At 41.7% G+C, this 21,377-nt stretch overlaps 1 protein-coding gene across 1 annotated transcript; it reads left to right on the top strand.

The window, feature by feature from the left end:
• The first annotated feature begins 6,686 nt into the window (after nt 1-6,686).
• On the top strand, nt 6,687-10,712 carry LOC137551401 (uncharacterized). The gene is made up of 3 exons (XM_068271338.1): nt 6,687-6,927; nt 8,572-8,734; nt 8,896-10,712. The coding sequence occupies exons 1-3, from the start codon at nt 6,687-6,689 to the stop codon at nt 9,731-9,733; spliced, it is 1,242 nt and encodes a 413-aa protein (XP_068127439.1). The 3' UTR covers nt 9,734-10,712.
• The last annotated feature ends 10,665 nt before the right edge of the window (nt 10,713-21,377 follow it).

The raw sequence follows: 21,377 nt of genomic DNA on the forward strand, positions 1-21,377 counted from the left end.
CCATCTCTACTGACAAGTACGTACACACACGCCAACCAACTAAACAACCAACACACTTAAATACTATGCGTGCAAGCTAAATGACGAACTTCACTACATGTGCGCATTCAAAAACAATAAAGTTGTTCATAAGACTTGTTCACACATTCCAACCTGCCTGATAGTTGGTCAGATTGATCCACTGGTTGGATCTGGCAAACAACCTGTTATCAGTTGGTCATCTGGTTGTTTGTCAGCTGTACACACAACCAACTTATCTTCCAACAGACAAGTTTGGAAGATAGTTGGACAGATTGTTGGTACATGTGTATGAAAGAGTTTTATATTACCCTGAGTGAAATTTGGATGCTCTGTGCCTCCAGGGAAAGTGAAGATTTGTTTGGAATACATAAGGGGGCACATGGTGTTTGGCCACACCCACAGGTGTGCCAGGTGGAGTGTTATATAAGTGTATGCGGCCTTATTTGTCATTTGCACACCTGAGGAAGGACCACAACAGGTCTAAAACATAACTGAAATATGTAGTTTGCTTTCTGTCCAAAGTTGAATTGCAACAAGTTTGGTTGCTTAGCATCTTTACTGGGATTGGTGACCAGACTAAGGATCAGGCACCGGATAACCAGGATTCATATTCCTGAGCACTCAGCATCCATTGATTACCAGAATACATTACACAGAGTCTGAAGTCTCTTACACACTAGTGCCCAGTAATAGGATCAGAGGTTTATGGTAAGGTCTGATCACCCAAAATTTGGAGTAACCGGGTAAGCACGCCACTCCAGCTAATGTGTTTACGGGTTTTCCAGAGTCCCCTTACACATATGCCCAGTGTGTGTAATAATTAATAATAGCCTATAAAATAAACGCAGGGTTGTAACATTTTATTCTGATCTTTGGGATCTTTTGCGGAATGTCCATCTTTACCAGCAGCCTTCATTGTAGTATGGCTCCTGTCTTATTAACGAAAGACTTTTCTCCATGTTGCTTGCAGTCTTCATGGTGCTTGCAGAGTCTCAGGAGGATGTTTCTATGCAATCTCTTCCACTCAATTATTTAACCTCCTCCTCTAATTAAATTATCTAACATGTCTCAGCGTGGCATGGCCAGGCCAAATCAATCAAGGTGCGCGTAGGGGCCGAAATCAATTTTTTTTGGGTAAGGATTACTAAAATTTCAGTTTACAAAGAAATATGGCTTAAAATTAGCAATTGTTTCTAAAGTGATTTTTAATGATTGTAAGCCATATATTCTAAGTGTAATCATGTGTACGTCTTACATGTAGCTGAAAAATATTACCAATATTTTATGTCATGTTTGGCAAGTTTTGAATTGCTGTAAAGTATACTGCAGGGGTCCCCAACCCGGTCTGCGGCCCACTGCCGATCCGTGGGCCATATGCAGCTGGGCCGTGGGTCTGTTTGGCCTCTTGCCCCAATCCCCCCAAGGTTTTACCTCAGCTGAGGGCCGCTTCCTCTTTTATAGTGCCCAGTCAGCCCCTCTCCATCATGCCCCATCTTCTTTAGCAGCAACGCATCTACCCTACCTGTACCTGGCTACCTACATACTTACGCACTCCAAATCGTTTTGGCGCACACATGCCCCCTCCCCCCCCCCAGAAACCAACACGACCACCCACACGCCTTCCCCCAGTCCCTAGGGAAAAGTGTGGTTGGGATAGCGGTCCCTGGGACGGAAAAGGTTGGGGACCCCTGGTGTAATGTACTAAAAAACCTTCCTCTGAAACACTAATGTTGTGTTTACAAAATTTGTCTCATTCTTTCAGAAGCACAGCAGGGCATCCTGCATTCTGTACATCAATCCAAAAATGAATCGCTGTGTATGAATTAGCAAAATTCTGTTTTACATAGCATTTTAGTAAGCAGGGGCGAAACTAGAGAGGAGAAGCCCCTGCAATCTCAGGGGGCCCCAGAGCTGTGGAGGGACCCCAAATAATAACCTTCACTTCCTCCCATACAGGGGTCCATCTCAGATCAGGTGTTTTGTGTCTACACTTTATATGGTTGGGAATATCATGATTGCCACACTGGTTTAATGACCCTTGTGAGATGGGCCCCAAGACTGTGAAGGCCACCAAGGGGAAGGGGTGTAAACAAAGTTTCGCTGGGGGCCCCCATGAACTATAGTTATAACACTATTAGTAAGGAGGCTTTTTGATCCCTTTCAGCACCTTACACACTCATAGGATTTCTGGTTCACCACGAGCTTGCTGGGCAATCTGTAACTACAGTATGACATGGGACCAGCTCATAGAATACCATATATTTTCATACAAATTAATATAAAATGAAAATAGTGACAGTGTCGGCAGGCATGTGAGATACAGGGTGGTCTCTGCTATATCTTCCCATAAACTGGGCCATTTTGCTGTGCTCCAGTGTCATGCATAGCTGCCTTTGTTTTGTGTGTCATCTATTTAGAACCTGCCTGAACAGCGTCAAGTGTTTCAAGAAAGAGGCCTAATCTTCTTGGCATATGACTCATCTTGGATTGCACTGCACAGAAAGGTAATACAGGGAAATGTGCGTGTGGCTTGTCAGAGAGTGACAGATCACTAGGAGCAGTTAAGTATGAGAAATAAAATGTTCTGTAGCACAAAACGTCTGAATAAATACCAGTGTTGTAAAATGGCTTACGGTAGTGGCACGATTAATAGACTGGGTAAACCAGCATTACAAAATAAATATCCACAGAGTTTGTAGAGGGTGTATTTCATACTAATGATTTTATTTTTCATATACATGTGCTATGTACAGTAGATACTGATATTTGTGATATAAGCAATGTAGTTTTACATTTTACTTTATAATTACTATTTCATCATACATAATTATTAGCTTTATCCTTTAATACATTACGCATGATGTAGGCTGCACATACAGTGTTTTGTGAGCTATTTAAGATGTTCATTGAAATAATAACTGAAATGTATAAATACATATATGCAAGAAATAGAGGCGCTGTGAAAAAAGGGCGCAGGATAAAGCCAAAATCATTATTTTTTTTTGGTAAGGAATGCTAAAAGTTTACTAAGAAATATGGCTTAAAATTAGCAATTGTTTCTAAAGTGATTTTTAATGATTGTAAGCCATATATTCTAGGTGTAATCGTTTGTATGTCTTACATGTAGCTGAAAAATGTTACCGATATTTTATTACCGTACTACTAAACTTAACCGCACTCTCACACAGAGCGTACGTACAAAAAGGGCGCCTGGACAAAAAGGGCGCGGGGTGTAAACTCTAAATAATAATTAATCATTAATAGGGTTTATAAATATAGTGTGCTATATTTCGTTTACAAATAATGTTTAACAAAATTATAAATCATTAAATAATGTTTATGAAATCGGAAATTGTGAAAACGTTAATCTTCCCTGTTTCAAAAGTTAAACTTATAATTACGTTTATAAAAAAACCAATAATATATGTTTAATTGTTATAATTGTATATTATTGTGAATAACCGTCATTTATGGTTTGTTCTTATAATAAAATCTGAAAATATTGTTTATAAAGATGATATAAATATAACTACGTTCGTAATAAGTGTTGTAATACATTAGTAATTATTACTAAAATTTTACTAAAACTATACCTAAGCCTACTCTTACACAGAACCCTACCTGTACCTATCCCTAACCCCTAGACTCCCCTGTTGGTGCCTAAACCTAAGACCCCCCTGTTGGTGCCTAAACCTAAGACCCCCCCTGTTGGTGCCTAAGTAACCCTCCCTGTACCTACCCCTAACCCCTAGACCCCCCTGTTGGTGCCTAAACCTAAGACCCCCCTGTTGGTGCCTAAACCTAAGACCCCCCTGTTGGTGCCTAAACCTAAGACCCCCCTGTTGGTGCCTAAACCTAAGACCCCCCTGTTGGTGCCTAAGTAACCCTCCCTGTACCTACCCCTAACCCCTATACCCCTGTCTTGGTGCCTAAACCTAAGACCCCCCTGTTGGTGCCTAAACCTAAGACCCCCCTGTTGGTGCCTAAACCTAAGACCCCCCTGTTGGTGCCTAAACCTAAGACCCCCCTGTTGGTGCCTAAACCTAAGACCCCCCTGTTGGTGCCTAAACCTAAGACCCCCCTGTTGGTGCCTAAGTAACCCTCCCTGTACCTACCCCTAACCCCTAGACCCCTGTCTTGGTGCCTAAACCTAAGACCCCCCTGTTGGTGCCTAAACCTAAGACCCCCCTGTTGGTGCCTAAACCTAAGACCCCCCTGTTAATGCCTAAACCTAAGACCCCCCTGTTAATGCCTAAACCTAAGACCCCCCTGTTGGTGCCTAAACCTAAGACCCCCCTGTTAATGCCTAAACCTAAGACCCCCTGTTGGTGCCTAAACCTAAGACCCCCCTGTTAATGCCTAAACCTAAGACCCCCTGTTGGTGCCTAAACCTAAGACCCCCCTGTTGGTGCCTAAACCTAAGACCCCCCTTTATTATGTGGATAATTATGTTTTACTAATTGTGGATTAAAAAAATATTTTGCAATTTACGTTACGTACTGATCGCTTTATTTTGTGAATAATAATGTTTTACAAACAGTAAGGGATAAAACTTTAAATAATGTTTTAATTATTTAAATAAGATAAATATGTTTAGTATTTTCATAAACGTTATTCGGCACGGGTGCATTTTATAAACGTAAATCACCACAAGTTCAGTTATAAATCATTAAACAGCTCCGGGCGCCGTTTGTAAACTTTATTTAGCTCCTGGCGCCGTTTATAAACTTTATTTAGCTCCGGCGCCCTTTTTTCCTACCCGGCGCCCATTAAACGCTATTTATTATGGGAGTGAATGGCGGCGCCCTTTTTGTCCACTAGCGGCATGCGCCCTTTTTTCCCAGCTCCCACACAGAACCCTCCCTCTACCAATGCCTAAACCTAAGACCCCCCTGGTGGTGCCTAACCCTAAGACCCCCCCTGGTGGTACTTAACCCCAAGACCCCCTGTTGGGAATACATATTATTTGGGCGCCGGGCAGTTCGGTGCAGGGAGAGCCAAATCCGCTAAACTCCCCGCTGCATGCCTAAATAACCTGCTTCGCTTGGTGGTGCCTAATCCTAAAATCCCCTTGGTGGTGTTTAAACCTAAGACTCACATGGTGGTGCCTAAACCTAAGACCCCCCTGTGGTGCATAACTGTAAGACCCCCCGGTGGTACCTAACCCTAAGACCCTCCCTGGTAGTGCCTAAACCTAAGACTTTCTCCAATGGTGCCTAACCCTAAAACCCCCCAGTGGTGCCTAACCCTAAGAACCCCCCCCCCCCCCTGGTGGTGCCTAACCCTAAGACTTTCTCCAGTGGTGCCTAACCCTAAACCCCCCCAGTGGTGCCTAACCCTAAGAACCCCCTCTGGTGGTGCCTAACCCTAAGACCCCACAAAACGAATCTACAATTGATAAGTAGACAATCTAAATGTTGAAAAGTTAAAATGATAATTTACAAAAATGATCAAATGATCAGTGAAAATTAAAAATTTCAGTTTGACGGGCTCGGTGCATGGTGCGTAAATCACCCAGTTTTGCGCCCAAAAGCCGATATTATTAGAGTGAATGGTGGCGCCCGATTTGTCCACTTCTCATATGCGCCTAATTTTCCTGCCTCCATATATACTGCATAAATATTTATAGATCAGTAACAGTACTCACATAAAAAGATAAATTATGAACACATCATAAATTATAATTCTCCCAATAAAGGGAGTGATCTAGGAAATAATAAACAAAAAAAGACACTGAAACTTATACGAATAATAACCAGAATGAAAAAAGGAAAGTAAGGGTATTTTCACATTAACATGTTGTGCTGCTTGTAACAAATACTGTTTTGTGCACTGGTATGATTAAAAGTCTGTGAACTGTTCACACCTCATCAGTTGTGCATCAATGCTACTGATTCTGTAGTTAAAATGCACAAAATGGAGTGCGTTGTTCGAAACACATCTATTGACTTACACAATGTTAGTCACACTAGCACACTAGTCAATTGCTTCTTTCCCTGTGTCAGGCCCAGTGCACACCAAAACCGCTTGCAGATCTGCAAAACGCTAGCGTTTTTTGGAGCGGATTTCTCAGGGCCCTTTTCCACTAGCAATCGCTAGCGTTCACGCTGAACGCTAGCGATTGCTGAATCGCAATTACCGGCGATTCCCCGACGTTCGCGGCCGCGATTTTGCTATGCTATGCACTGCATAGCAAAATCGCGGCAATAATCGCTCCGCCGCGCGATCGCGATCCGGTCAAAAACGAATCGCGGTAGTGGAAATGACCTACCGCGATTCCTATGCTAAAAGCAAACTGTAGCGATTTGACAAATCACTAGCGGTTTGCGGTTTTGCGATTAAGCAATCGCAAACGCTGTAGTGGAAAAGGGCCCTCAGAGTGATTCTAGGCATGTTGAGGGCCCTTTTCCACTTAGGCGTTTGCGTTTGCGGAATCGCAAAATCGCAAACCGCTAGCGATTTTAAAATCGCTAGGGTTTGCTAAATAACATGGCAATCGCGGAACGCTATTTCCACTAGCGCGATGCGATTTTTCCCGAAGCGCAATCGCACGGCGGAGCGATTTTGTACGCGATCGTGATCCAATAGAAAAGATAGGAGCGCATGAAAATCGCTAGTAAAATCGCGGTACTATGCGATTTTCATGCGTTTTTTACCCAGAAGCAATGTATTTTCCCACAATTCTTCATCCTGTAACTTCCTTTTCCTGTCTGGGGCCTAGGAGAATGTCGTGGTTCACCACAGAGGGGCTGCTGGCCAAAATCCAGCAGCATCCTTGTTTGTATGAGAAGGGGAGTGAGGACTATAAGGATAATCAGCTTCAGCACAAAGCCTGGGAAGAAATTGGGACGGATTTATTTGATGGCACCTGGGATGATCTGACATCTAAAAGCAAGGCCTCAAAAAGTAAGTGTACACATTTGATGCCACTTTTCCCACCATCCACCTGCCCTGCCACCTGCCCTGCGACCATCCACCTGCCCTGCCTCCTGCCCTGCGACCATCCACCTGCCCTGCCACGTGTCATACCGCCTGTGTGCAACAATCCATCCTGTGAAATCATGTCACCTGTCATGTCAGCACAAGTCACCTGTCATGTCAGCAGCGTTGCGACCATCCACCTGTCATACCGCCTGCTGTGCAACCATCCACTGCCATGCGAGGTGGCAGGTCGCATGGCAGTGGATGACAGGTGACATGTGGATAACGTGACAGGTGACATAATTTGACAGGATGGATCGTTGCGCTACAGGTGGTATGGTGGATGGTCGCACAGCCACCTGTCATACCACCTGTACCGCAACGATCCATCCTGTCAAATCATGTCACCTGTCACGTTATCCACATGTCACCTGTCATGTCAGCAGCTGTGCGACCATGCATCTGTCATACCGCCTGCTGTGCAACCATCCACCTGTCATCCACATGCCCTGCTATATGAATGTGCAATGCATTTACATGATAAAAAGTGACACAAGAAATTTGCAAACAAATAAATTTTTTTTAATACAAAAAAAACAAAGTTTTTGTTTAGGGTTCAACAAACATTGACCAGTTTTGTAAATTTAAAGAAGCGTACTTATGTTCAAATGTGATCATCCTGCCATAGTACCGATCCTTGCTCAGAAACAAAATACTCACAAAGTTTGTCTCGTTGGGATAAGGCAGTACTCGTGCCTCTACTAGTTGTCGCAGCGGGTATTTCAGTGAACGGTACAAATGTAGTTTCTTCCACCGGTGTACCCTCCATCGTGATCACGAAATTGTGAAGGATGCAAGCAGCCTTTATGACTGCTATAGCATTTTGGGGTTTAAGATGCATCGCCGTGTGGAACACTCTCCATTTATTGGACATGATGCCGAAGGCGCATTCCACGACTTTTCTGGCTCTACTGAGCCTGTAGTTAAAAATGCGCCTGTCGTAGTTGAGAGTCCTCTGGGCATACGGCCTCATTAAATTTCGGGTCAAACCAAATGCTTCGTCAGCCACAAAAGTGTATGGATACGCGGGTCCGGTAGTTCCCGGCCAAGGTTTGTCATCTGGGAGAGTTAAGTTGCCACCAAACAGTTTCTGACCAAAACGGCTGTTGCGGAAAATGCGAGAGTCACTGTTTCCGCCATAAGCACCCACATCAATGTAAACAAACTTACTATCGGCGTCCGCAACAGCCATCAGAACAATTGAGAAGAATTTTTTATAGTTAAAATAGTTGCTTCCACTGCGTGCTGGCATCACTACTCGCACATGCTTCCCGTCGATCGCTCCCAGGCAGTTTGGGAATTGGTGTTTGCTGTGGAATTTGTCAGACACTTCCTCCCACTTCTTCTTGTCCGGGAAAGCCATGTATATGTTTGCCAATTTGTCCCATATCACTTGGCAAGTGGTGCGTACCACTCGATGAATAGTAGTTACCCCCATGCGGAACTCATAATGCATAGAGGTAAAGCTTTGGCCAGTTGCCAGGAATCTGAAAATGGAAAGAAATGGAGAAATATGTAAATTTTATCATGTAATATACGCTTTGTACTAATGATATACAATTTGTACAGTTGCAGATCTCAGGAGAAGGTGGAAGTCTGTCAGGGACAACTACAAGCGAGAACTGGAAAAACAGAAGGAGGAAGCAAAGAGTGGTTGTCGAGCTTCAAAAAGAACGAAGTACAAATACGTTCGCCAGATGGCATTCCTCAAAAATGTTGGAGAAACTGGACCGTAAGTTTTATTTGTCTTTTTTTTGGTTTGATAATGTAATCGTGGAGCCCCAAATGTTCAAACGTTGTAATTAAATAGACCTTGCAATGCCCCACAATTGTGATGCATGCAATACATAATTTTTTTAAAAAGGTATTAATTTTCCTTTCCCCTTTTTACAGTACTGAAGATAGTATATTAGAAGAGGATGACAGTTCACGACACTCAATGAGTGAAGACACACAGCTTGAAGGCGGTGAAACAGAGAGTCCAGAAGTCATTGACATTCAATCTTCCGGCTCATCGGTTACTATGGAATCGACTTCTCAAACACAATCTGGAGCACAACCACCAGCTGCAAAAACTTCCACAACCAAAAAAAAAGGCAAATTACTCAAACAAGATTATGAAAAGCAAATGCTTAGCTCAGTACAACATTTTGTTGAAACGTATAAAGAAAAAACTGAGGAAAAGAAAAAAAGAGATCAGCAGATTATGGAGGAAAGGGGTAAAAAAAGTCCCAATTTACAGTTTCTAATTAGCTTAGAACCGTACTTAGATAAAGTGCCAGCCGGCTTACACCTGTCATGTCGCAAAGCTATTCTAGAGGTCATTGAGAAATTTATTCCAATAGAAAGTTCTGGTGACAGATTTGGAACATATTCCCAATCACTATTGCCGCCTGCACAAACCCACTTTCAACTTCCACAACAGCAAGTTCACAACCCTTATTTTCTACCAAGCATTCCACCAATGCATGACAGTCATGCTCCATACCAATCTTCATATGAAAGCAACATAGGTCAAGGCAGATTCAATTTCATACCTTCTAGGCCTATAGTCAGTACAACCTCACTTGGTGCTACTACTCCACCCACATCAAACCGTCCAAATGTAGACAATGCCAATCTCACTACTTACAACATATTGCAACCAATTGTTACTGCTACCAGTGTAAGTGAACCACAACAATTAGGAAAGCAAAGTTTCGTCAGCATGTTATCAGAAACTACCGAGTAATGTAGGACAACGTTCAACCCTTTTCTGCACTGCTATTGGTTGACAGAACAATGTTCTGATAGTTACGTAACATGTAGTTTACTAAATTTATTACAGCTTTGCGGTAAATTTGTTGTACATTGGCTTTTCGGCCTGCCATGGTGAGGAGGAACATTATCCCAGGGCCAGCATGTGGAAAATACAATGTACTGCATGTGAAAACAGTCAAGAATAGAGCATGAACATGCTGTTCAAACGCACTGTTTTCACATGCAGTACATGACTTTTTTCCCATGTTGCCACTGGGATAGTGATCCACCTCACCATGGCAGTCAAAAGCAGCATAGAAGTGTACATGTCCATTGTGACCCGCCTTGTCGTTTTTCGGCCTGCCATGGTGAGGAGGAACATTATCCCAGGGCCAGCATGTGGAAAATACAATGTACTGCATGTGAAAACAGTCAAGAATAGAGCATGAACATGCTGTTCAAACGCACTGTTTTCACATGCAGTACATGACTTTTTTCCCATGTTGCCACTGGGATAGTGATCCACCTCACCATGGCAGTCAAAAGCAACATACAAAAATACAACAATATAATGTGTCACTTATATATACATACCGTAGCGTGATCAACAGGCGTTCAGTCGGAGTCACACTTCGACGGAATCTTGTATCCTTACGCTTCAAATCCGAACTCAGCAACGCCAACAGTTGGTCAAAGCTATAAAAAAAGTGTATATAGTTTGGTATGTGAAAGTTTAAAAAATATTTCAATGTTTTACAAGTGTACACTATGACTACTGCAGTTCATTCGCACTTTAAGGAAAATGTCAGTGTTGGAATAAGTGGACTAATAAAAAAAAGTGATAATTTGAAATGTTAACTGTTCCTAGGGAATTTTTGGGCACTTTCATGTTTGAAAGAAGGAATATTACAGTATCTATGATGCAACTTTGCACTACTTTTTGTTTATATGTTTGATTGTTGAACTTTTACTACGTAAAATACTTTTTTTGCCAATGTTGTGAAAAGTACAGTTTATAATAAAAGAAAAAATTATTTCACTATAATGCGTGTATTGCATTAGTACTAACATTCGAATACAACATTGGTACAAATACAAAAGTGAAATGTACTGGGTCACCCACATCAAAACAACTTTGACTATTTGGTGGATTTAAAAAATGCATATGATTAGGTGAAAACAGTGGTGTAACTTCATCAACACAGTCAGCATACCCACATAAACAACATGCAAGGTAAGTATTCCTTTTCCTTACAATAGTAATACTAATACTAATCCACATTTGCACCAAAAAAAAACCTTGTAATAAATGTACAGTATAAAAAAAAATCTTACCTTTCAATGCTCATTCTGGCATATCCAAAAAACTTTTCTGGATGCTGGCGAAGATCCCGGTACAGCAACCAGAACTGTCCTTTCTTCTGTCTCTCCTTGAGAAGAGGATGCACCCAATACCTCCTCCTTTGCCGTCCTCTCCTCAGCACAAGCGACATCAGAATCATAAAGATCAACTCTTCAATCATCCTCCAACTGCACAAAAAAACTATCAAAACTCACAAATCTCTGCTCTAACAAACTCCTCTCAAAAACCCCACAAGACTTTCACTGTGCATTCCCCTTATATAGTGAAAAAGGGAGGGCTTAAAATGTGGCCTAGCCAATGGTTTGAAGACACATCATATGTGCTCGTCCAATTAAAACATGTATACTTTTCCAACCAATGCCAATAGGTGTTTTAAAATGCCTAACAATTTCAAACCACAACACACCTAGTTCAACCAATCAGCATGCGCCCTTCCAAAAATCACAAATCGCAAATCGCAGCAGTAATGGGCAAATCGCAAATCGCAAATCGCAAACGCAGCCCAAAAAAAGAGGAAATCGCTCAATCGCAAATCGCAATCGCACCAGAAAAATTAGGTTAAAATCGCAATCGCAATCGCTGGCGTTTGTGATTTGTGATTGTGATTGCTAGTGGAAAAGGGCCCTGAGAGTCGTTTTCTAAACATACCTAGCGGTTTTGGGTGCGTTTTTGTGTAGCAGATTACACATATTGTTACAGTAAAAGCTGTTACTGAACAGCTTCTGCAACAAAAACGCCTGGCAAACCGCAAGTTTATATATATATATATATATATATATATATATATATATATATATATATATATATAAAAATATATATATAAAAATATATATATATATATATAATTTCTGAATTGTAGCCACACAGATCTAGAGAGCTCTAGATCAACTTAGTAAAAACCCATATGAGCTTTTCAGTACGGTAGTTACTTTTGGATAACCCATATTGGTAAGTGCCCATTATTCCACATGCAGTAGATTAGACATGAAAAGTAATTAAAATATTATTTTTTTTAAATTCAGAATCAAATAACTCCACAGGCTTGTAATATATATTGTTTTCAAAATAGCAACCATCACACTGAATAAACTTTTTTTTACATTTCAAAAAAGATTCATAGACACATCAGATTGTAAGCTCACAAGGGCAGGGCTCTCTCCCCCTTTTGTGTCTTGGAAATCATTATACATTTTATTTATCATGTTACTTTTATCACTGTCATTACCAATGACTATTGGAAGGGTGCTCTAATGTAGTCTCACCAATTTTGTGATGGGACAACAACAATATGCTTTCTCATTGTTCTAGGCAAATTGCTTTTCAAAATGTGCTCATAATAGTTATCATTAACATTCTGAAAATTAATGTGCCTAGAACCCATGGGGAACTCAGTGGTTTGGGAACATAACATGTGCATCAGAGAGATGGCTTAATAACGTAATAATATTAAATCCTGCTGAAGATTTCTGAAGATTGCTGAAGATTCCCTGCAGAGCATAGACCAATAGAAACTCTGGTGGCAAGGTTGACTTCCTGCATACATTTCAGATACTGCTTGGCTAGACTGAAAAATCCAGACTTCTCCCCCTATCCCATTATCACACAAAAGAAGTAGTTAGGCTGACAGGGTGCACCAGTCAGTTGCATGCTTATTTCTGGTGTGATTCAGACAGTACTGCAGCCAAAGAGACCAGCACGGATGCCAGGCAACTGGCATTGTTTAAAAGGAAATAAATATGTCAGCCTTCACATCCCTCTCATTACAGTTGTCCTTTTATATTAAAAATTCAGTTATGTTCCTTTTGAACATCTAAAAATACGGAAAAAAAATGTTCCATTCTGCAAGCAACATTATAATGCAATTGTGTTAAGTCAGGTGCTTGTAGCTTATCTATGTATAGTGATATTGCATCATACAGGAATAGGTCAACTGCATAAGGAGTATTTCACTGACTCGAGAACTAGGAGAAATTTTTATTGAAACAGAAATGTGTTATAAACACAAAGTGTTCAGACACAGCCATAGGCATGTAAGCAGGTGACACTGGTGTGTCTAGAAGAAGATTTGCATCTATCATAAAGTCATTTTCCTACTTGGTTACCGTACTAGCTTGGCAGATGAAATCAACACTGTACCTAAACAAATATAGACTTAACCTTTTAGGTGGCTAAAAGTTTACAAGACATGATGGGGATTTCATTAATGGTATTAACAGCATACATAAATTGAATGCCAAAGAATAAGAATCAAAAGGAGATATTTAGAAAAAAAATAAAAATATGTTAGGACCATATGTTGTCCTTCAGTGTTTATTTACATAAACACCATTTATCAGTAATACGGAGATTGCCAAACTCAAATTCGCAACAAATCTCTCCCAATCCCACTTAGCAAGATTCTTACGAACCCAGCAGTTAAGTTTGCAATGTGGGCAGCTTGTCAACTACATTTATTTATTTATTGTATTTATAAAGCGCCAACATATTACGCAGCGACATGACATGGGAACAGCTTGGTGAGTGATGTATATTGTATATTGATAGATATATATTGTATATTGTATATTGATAGATATAATTGCTGGGCAAATTCTAGGCTAAATTTCCCCCAGGGCGAGGGTGTAAAAATCCCCCCCACCCCCTGTGGAGCCAGGTATAGGTGCCAGCAGTATAGGTTAGCTACGTAGGCGCCTCCAGTATAGGGTAGCCCGTATAGTTGCCACCAGTATGGGTTAGATAGGTAGGTGCCTGCTATATAGGTTAGATAGATAGATGTCTGCAGTATAGGTTAGATAGGTAGGTAGGTGCCTGCAATATAGGTTAGATAGGTAGGTGCCTGCAGTATATGTTAGATAGGTAGGTGCCTGCAGTATATGTTAGATAGGTAGGTGTCCGCTGTATAGGTTAGATAGGTAGGTGCCACGCAGCAGCGGGGGGAGCGGACATAGCAGTTATAACTCACCTTCCTTACGCCAATCCCATGCAGCCTCAATCTCCTTCCTCTCCCGGCATCTGTCTCATTGGTTACAGCGCCCCATGATGACATGCGGTCACGTCATCACAGGGGGCACTGTTACTATGCGACAGGCGCCGAGAGAGGAATCAGATTGAAGCTGCGGGGGATTGGCTGATGGAAGGTGTGTTATAACTGCTATGTCCGCTCCCCCCGCCGCTGCGCCCCCCGTTTGCCTTTCAATCGGGCACCCCGGGCGATTGCACGCTTCGCACGCCCATAGAAATGGGGCCGTATAGTTGAAAGGCCATGTTAATCTTGCCAGCAGAAGATGTAGCCTGCAAGTACAAAGGTTCGGGTAACAGTAAAAAAGGGCGCAGGAGGCTAGTGGACAAATCGGGCGCCGCCATTCACTCCCATAATAAATATCGTTTAATGGGCGCCCGATAGGAAAAAAGGGCGCCGGAGAAAAATAACGTTTTAAAAGCGGCGCCCGGAGACTTAATGTTTTATTACTGCTTCTCATGATTACACATTATTTAATGATTTATACATTTTTTAATATTATTTTTAAACGAAAAACAGTACAATATTTTTTTCAAACATTATTTTTAAACGAAAAACAGTACAATTTTTTTTTTTTACATTATTTTTAAACGAAAAAAACGCACAATATGTTTTTGAAACGTTATTAATGCTTATCACAGGGGGGGTCTTAGGTTTAGGCACCAACAGGGGGTCTTAGGTTTAGGCACCAACAGGGGGGTCTTAGGTTTAGGCACCAACAGGGGGGTCTTAGGTTTAGGCACCAACAGGGGGTCTTAGGTTTAGGCACCAACAGGGGGGTCTTAGGTTTAGGCACCACCAGGGGGGGTCTAAGGTTTAGGCACCAACAGGGGGTCTTAGGTTTAGGCACCAACAGGGGGGTCTTAGGTTTAGGCACCAACAGGGGATCTTAGGTTTAGGCACCAACAGGGGGTCTTAGGTTTAGGCACCAACAGGGGGTCTTAGGTTTAGACACCAACAGGGGGTCTTAGGTTTAGGCACCAACAGGGGGGTCGTAGGTTTAGGCACCAAAGGGGTTCTTAGGTTTAGGCACCAACAGGGGGGTCTTAGGTTTAGGCACTAACAGGGGGGTCTAGGGGTTAGGGGTAGGTACAGGGAGGGTTACTTAGGCACCAACAGGGGGGGTCTTAGGTTTAGGCATCAACAGAGGGGTCTAGGGGTTAGGGGTAGGTACGGGGAGGGTTACTTAGTAATTTTTTTTTTAAACGTTATTATACGTTTCACTATTTAAACGAAAGATTAACGTTTTTACAATTGCCGATTTAATGCACATTATTTAATGATTTATAACTTTATAAAACATTAATTTTTAACGAAATACAGTACAATACATTTTTAAACGTTATCCATGCTTATCGTTTAAAACCCCGCGCCCTTTTTTCCCAGCGCCCCTTTTTAACGTAGCCGATCTTGCTGGAATGTGAAAGCAACTGGTTCAGCTTTCAGGACAGCCCTCTCCAGCCCATCATCCCCCCTCCCCCCCCTGCACCGTCCAGCCTCAACTAATTAGTTGGACAGCCAGTACACATGAAGCATCTTGTGACATAATAAAACCAATATGTGGCCATCAGGAAGCTTTTTATTGCAAATCTCTGACCTTTACTAAATAGAGTGGAGTTTATACAGAGCACTGTTATAATGTCCAGCAGTGTGAAAATGGCCTGAAAGTGATGGTTCTTCTTTATAAAATGCTATTTCATAATTTTAATGACTGGATTACATGGAGGTCTGTATCTATAAATACAACAGAATTCTGGTTTTAGCAGAAAATATTGTTAGTGTAATAAAGGTAATGCTTATTGATTTACTGACATAATTATAAGAAACTATGTGTGAACCTTAGGCATCATCTGTCTGTATAATTCCCCCGATGAAGGCAAAGCTGAAACCTTTGGTTGGGAGTTGTTAAAGAAATATTTTTTATGCAAATAAAACAAGAATTTTGAAAGCACCGGACAGGGACACCAGCAACTTCTTCTGGCTGTGGAGTAACAGTAGCAACACAATTGTGCAGACTGTGCCACATGATGGAACCAGCACATAAACTAACACATTCAGGCCTCTTGCACACTACATGCAATTCCGATTTTTTATCTGTTCTGATTTTTGATTCTGATTAAAAAATGTACTGCATGCTGCTTATACGTAAATTTAAACGTATACAAAAAATTGGAATTGCATGTAGTGTGCAAGAAGCCTGAATGTGTTAGTTTATGTGCTGGTTCCATCATGTGGCACAGTCTGCACAATTGTGTTACTACTGTTACTCCACAGCCAGAAGAAGTTGCTGGTGTCCCTGTCCGGCTGCATGGAGGAGAGCAACGGAATGGCAGATGTAGCGTCACACACACACTGTTTGCCATGGAAGCCTGGATCACACATTCAGCCATCGATCGTGCCATGGTAGTTTCAGAGAATGAGAATGTTTTGACTGGGCTACTATTTAAAAGGTACTGTGAGCATTCATTTACATTTAGAGGTCTTGATCTAAAGTGGAAGATGGGACTCTAAATCACCTATATGCCTTGGGAACTGACTGTTTATTTAATACAATGGCCTCAATCCACTAAGATCATGCTGAAGATAATAAGGCAAGAGAAAACGTGCCACCACACAGTGAGAGAATTATCTTATCTCTTCATTCCTTAAAGGGAAGGTTCAAGCAAAATAAAAAAATGAGTTTCACTTACCTGGGGCTTCTACCAGCCCCATGCAGCCATCCTGTGCCCTCATAGTCACTCACTGATGCTCCAGTCCCCGGCTGGCAGCTTGCCGACCTCGGAGGTCGGCGGGTCGCATTGCGTACATTTTTACGCATTCCCGCTAGTGTAGGAACATTAACACATACATTTTTACGCATTACTGGTTCAATGCGTACATTTTTATGCATTGAACCAGTAATGCGTAAAAATGTATGTGTTAATGTTCCTGCACTAGCGGGAATGCGTAAAAATGTACGCAATGCGTCCCGCCGACCTCCGAGGTCGGAAAGCTGCCAGCGGAGGACTGGAGCAGTAGTGAGTGACTACTAGGGCACAGGATGGCTGCATGGGGCTGGTAGAAGCCCCAGGTAAGTAAAACTCATTTTTTTATTTTGCTTGGACATTCCCTTTAAGTTAAAAGGGCACTATGCCGAACTTTTTTAAAATTTAAAATGTGTAAACCTAAACAAATAAGAAGTATGTTTTTTTCCAGAGTAAAATGAGCCATAAATTACTTTTCTCGTATGTTGCTGTCACTTACAGTAGGCAGCAGAAATCTGACAGAAGTGAAAGGTTTTGGATTAGTCCATCTCTTCATAGGGGATACTCAGCAAGGCTTTTATTCTTTATAAAGATATTCCCTAAAAAGGATTTAAACAATGATGCTGGCCAGCTGCCCTGCTCGCTACACAGTTTTTTGGCAGTTGGACAGAGCAACTGTCTTTCACTAAGTGCTTTTGAAAATAAATAAATCCCTGAGAATCCCCTATGAAGAGATGGACAAGTCCAAAACCTGTCACTTCTGTCAGATTTCTTCTACCTACTGTAAGTGAAAGCAACATAGGAGAAAAATAATTTATGGCTCATTTTACTCTGGAAAAGATGTACTTCTTATTTGTATATGTTTGCACATATTTAAAATTTTACAGTTTTTCGCTGTAGTGCCCCTTTAAGTTACCTTCTCTGTAGTTATTTTCACACGCAGTTAATTAACAGCCTGTCTTTCACTTTAGAATTCTGGAGTTATTTTAAGGATTTAAGAGTTAACTTAAAGACAGAAGAGTTAACTTTAAGTTTGCCTGAGGTAAAATGTTTCCTGCATACTACATGCCTCGTCACCACGGTGATAACTATAGAAACGTTATTAAAGACAGGAGATAAGCTTAGTGAATTGAGACCATTGTCTGTATGGTTATTTGACTCCATTCTACAAAGACTAACATTAAAATAAGGCAGAATTCACCTTTATGATACAGGTATTTCTGGAAATGCGTGGGTAAAAGCCAAAGACTGAACCATACCTAAACTACATGGCTTTTCAACAGGTCTTGGAATCCAGCAGAACATTGAAGTTGTCAGCTTAAAGATAGTGAGTTCAGGAAAGTTTAATGGCAGGTATGTGCTCTGTCTTTGTGTGTCTGCACCAAAGGCCAGCCCTATTTCTGGTGGGCCTACATCCTGGAATGCAAAGTGTTTATCCTGGTGCATGGTATGGACTGACTGTGTGGGAGGCAAAGCGTACCTGGCAAGTTTGGAAGCCATGCGAAAAAGTGTCATGGAACATTAGCACAGGGCCGTTATTAGAGAATTTCAATTGTCCTTTTAAAGCTCCAAAGAAAATTATGATTGATTCAAGCTTCTTAAGCTCATGAATGGTTCAGCAGAAATTCTCTGGATCTAATGCCGTAAAGCCATTATATCTCCACCATAATGATAAGATGCCTAATAAATCTTATTTGTCCCACCTGTTTCCCCATTGAGTTTGCAGCTGTATCAAATAGTAAAACATATCTGCCTGATCCATGCTCTTTCAGAGTAAATTGCCCTGTTACATTTTTCTCTCACCTACACTGAGCCTTCTTCATGGTGATTGACTGTAAAATATTTGCTGATTGCTACTTATGCATCCTATATTTATATTAAACTTTACTGAATTAACACCACATACTGACTGTGTTACATAGACTACACAACATCAATGTTGAAAGATACAGCAATAATTTACCACTCAAACAAATTACTGTCTGAAATGTGTGAACTATAATATATTTCAAAGGTCAAGGTGACAGGAAAAACAAAAAGAGGGAAGTGAAGTGAACGATTTTTTTTTTTACTTAAAAAGATTCAGTTATGGAGTTTAATTTTAAAAGTGCATTTTACAATACTAAGGAGTACAAGAATGTTAAAAAATAGTTCCCTTCTTTCTGATTATTGCACTTTTTTCAAACAGAAGTCTTTATTATTGTAAAGTAAAATAAAATCTTAGACAAGGCGTGTGAGAAAAAAAAATTGTTTTACTTTTTAAATGGGTGGGTGGTTAGATCAGGTTAATAGGAATATAAAAGCAATCCTCTTCAGAGAAGCTGTGGCTCCTTTGTATGATTACCAATACAAGGATCGCACACACGTCGGTAGGTAGGCTGGTGCTGGACCCCTAGGCAATGTGCAAGTAATTTTCATGAAGGAGTACGCACACAAACCGTAGAAGCAATAAACGTGAAGTATTTATTCTCCCATCACATACATGTGCAGACACGATCTGACCTGCTTAGGTCGACGCACGTTTCAGGGCCACGCAGGGTCCCCTTTGTCAAGACAGATAGCAGATAAGACATATACCTTGTCAAACCAGTATACAACTATAGATATACCCCCTAATCCTTTTGGAACAACCCCTGGGCGGTTCCATCAATCACAAAGCTGTTAAATTCAAAATAGCTGTTGCAATTCAAACATGTCTATTTGCAATTCAATTGCATTGCCTGAATGTCAATAGGTCTACCGACCTGTCAATCAATCTTATGACACTCCGATGGGTGGTTCCATCAATCACAAAACTGTTACAATTCAAATAGCTGTTACAATTCAAAAATGTCTATTTGCAATTCAATTGCATTGCCTAAATGTCAATAGGTCTATCAGCCGGTCAATCAATCCTATGACACTCCGATGCACTGCATGTCCGAGCATGGTGTTCATATGAAACAGCATATCCAACCAACCTATCCTTGCTTTGGAAGGTGTGACCACCTCCCTGGTAATCATGTATGTGACTATGTGTAGCCGAACGCATCACGCGCGTTCGCATGGCCCGCCCCTGTTGAAATAGTAATCTCTAAGGGGATGCGACCGTTACGTCGCATTGTGGGCTATGTCGCATGTACACAATTGACGTGCGATGCGTCACAATGTACGCATGACGCCATATGATGCGTTGCAACGTACGCATCGCGTTACACGATGCGCCGCAATATGAGCCAAACCGCAGATACGAAATTAACATGTAATGCATCACAATGTGCGCTTGACGTTGTATGATGCGTCGCAACGTACGCATCGCACCACGAATCTCCAGGGTAACCAGCAAGGATGGTCAGATGCGCATATATCAACCCATAATGCGCAACATTCTCTTTCAGGCTATCATGGGACAGGCTGGGGGAGGTCCCTCAAGGAACTCACATGCCGCCCACCTGTTACCATGGTGCTGTTACATAAACACGCTCAAAAAAATGGTAATATAATCCAGTAAGTAAAGCTGTTCATGCTAAGTTTTTGAACCACTGCCACAGCACAGCAAAGCCTAAAGTAAATGGATATGTGTTACATACCACCCAGATTGACAACGCAGTCATCGAAGAGCCAGGACCGATATACTCTGATGTTGAGAATAGGGGTAATCATGGATTAGTGAAGTGCACGTGATAATCCCTGTTAAATAAAAAACATATAAGTTACACATTAAAAGTTAAAAACAATCTGTTGCAACAAAATACACAATCTAACCAGTGGGATTGTATTTAATCCTGAGTGGTCCCAGACGAGTGTCACATTTTTGGATGTGCGTGTCATCAGGGAGGATTGGGGCTTCCGCACGACCCTATACCAAAAACCGACTGATCGCAATAGTCTATTGCGGTATGAGAGTTTTCATCCGGAGCATTTGAAAAATTCTCTACCTGTATCCCAATACCTGAGAGTGTTACGCATATGCAATGATCCCACGGATCAAGCGTGTTTATGTAACAGCACCATGGTAACGGGTGGGCGGCATGTGAGTTCCTTGAGGGACCTCCCCCAGCCTGTCCCATGATAGCCTGAAAGAGAATGTTGCGCATTATGGGTTGATATATGCGCATCTGACCATCCTTGCTGGTTACCCTGGAGATTCGTGACGCGATGCGTACGTTGCGACGCATCATACAACGTCAAGCGCACATTGTGACGCATTACATGTTAATTTCGTATCTGCGGTTTGGCTCATATTGCGGCGCATCGTGTAACGCGATGTGTACGTTGCAATGCATCATATGGCGTCATGCGTACATTGTGACGCATCGCACGTCAATTGTGTACATGCAACATAGCCCACAATGCGATGTAACGGTCGCATCCCCTTAGAGATTGCTATGGCAACAGGGGCGGGCCATGCGAACGCGCGTGACGCGTTCGGCTACACATAGTCACATACATGATTACCAGGGAGGTGGTCACACCTTCCAAAGCAAGGATAGGTTGGTTGGATATGCTGTTTCATATGAACACCATGCTG

Source organism: Hyperolius riggenbachi, chromosome 1, assembly GCF_040937935.1.
Source record: "Hyperolius riggenbachi isolate aHypRig1 chromosome 1, aHypRig1.pri, whole genome shotgun sequence".
Taxonomy (NCBI): Eukaryota; Metazoa; Chordata; class Amphibia; order Anura; family Hyperoliidae; genus Hyperolius; species Hyperolius riggenbachi.

Bases quoted from the DNA above. Each gene is read 5' to 3' on its own strand.
- LOC137551401 (XM_068271338.1), top strand. From the start codon at position 6,687: ATGTATTTTCCCACAATTCTTCATCCTGTAACTTCCTTTTCCTGTCTG. The intron at 6,928-8,571 runs GTAAGTGTACAC...CAATTTGTACAG, and splicing joins TAAAAGCAAGGCCTCAAAAA to TTGCAGATCTCAGGAGAAGG. The intron at 8,735-8,895 runs GTAAGTTTTATT...CCCTTTTTACAG, and splicing joins AATGTTGGAGAAACTGGACC to TACTGAAGATAGTATATTAG.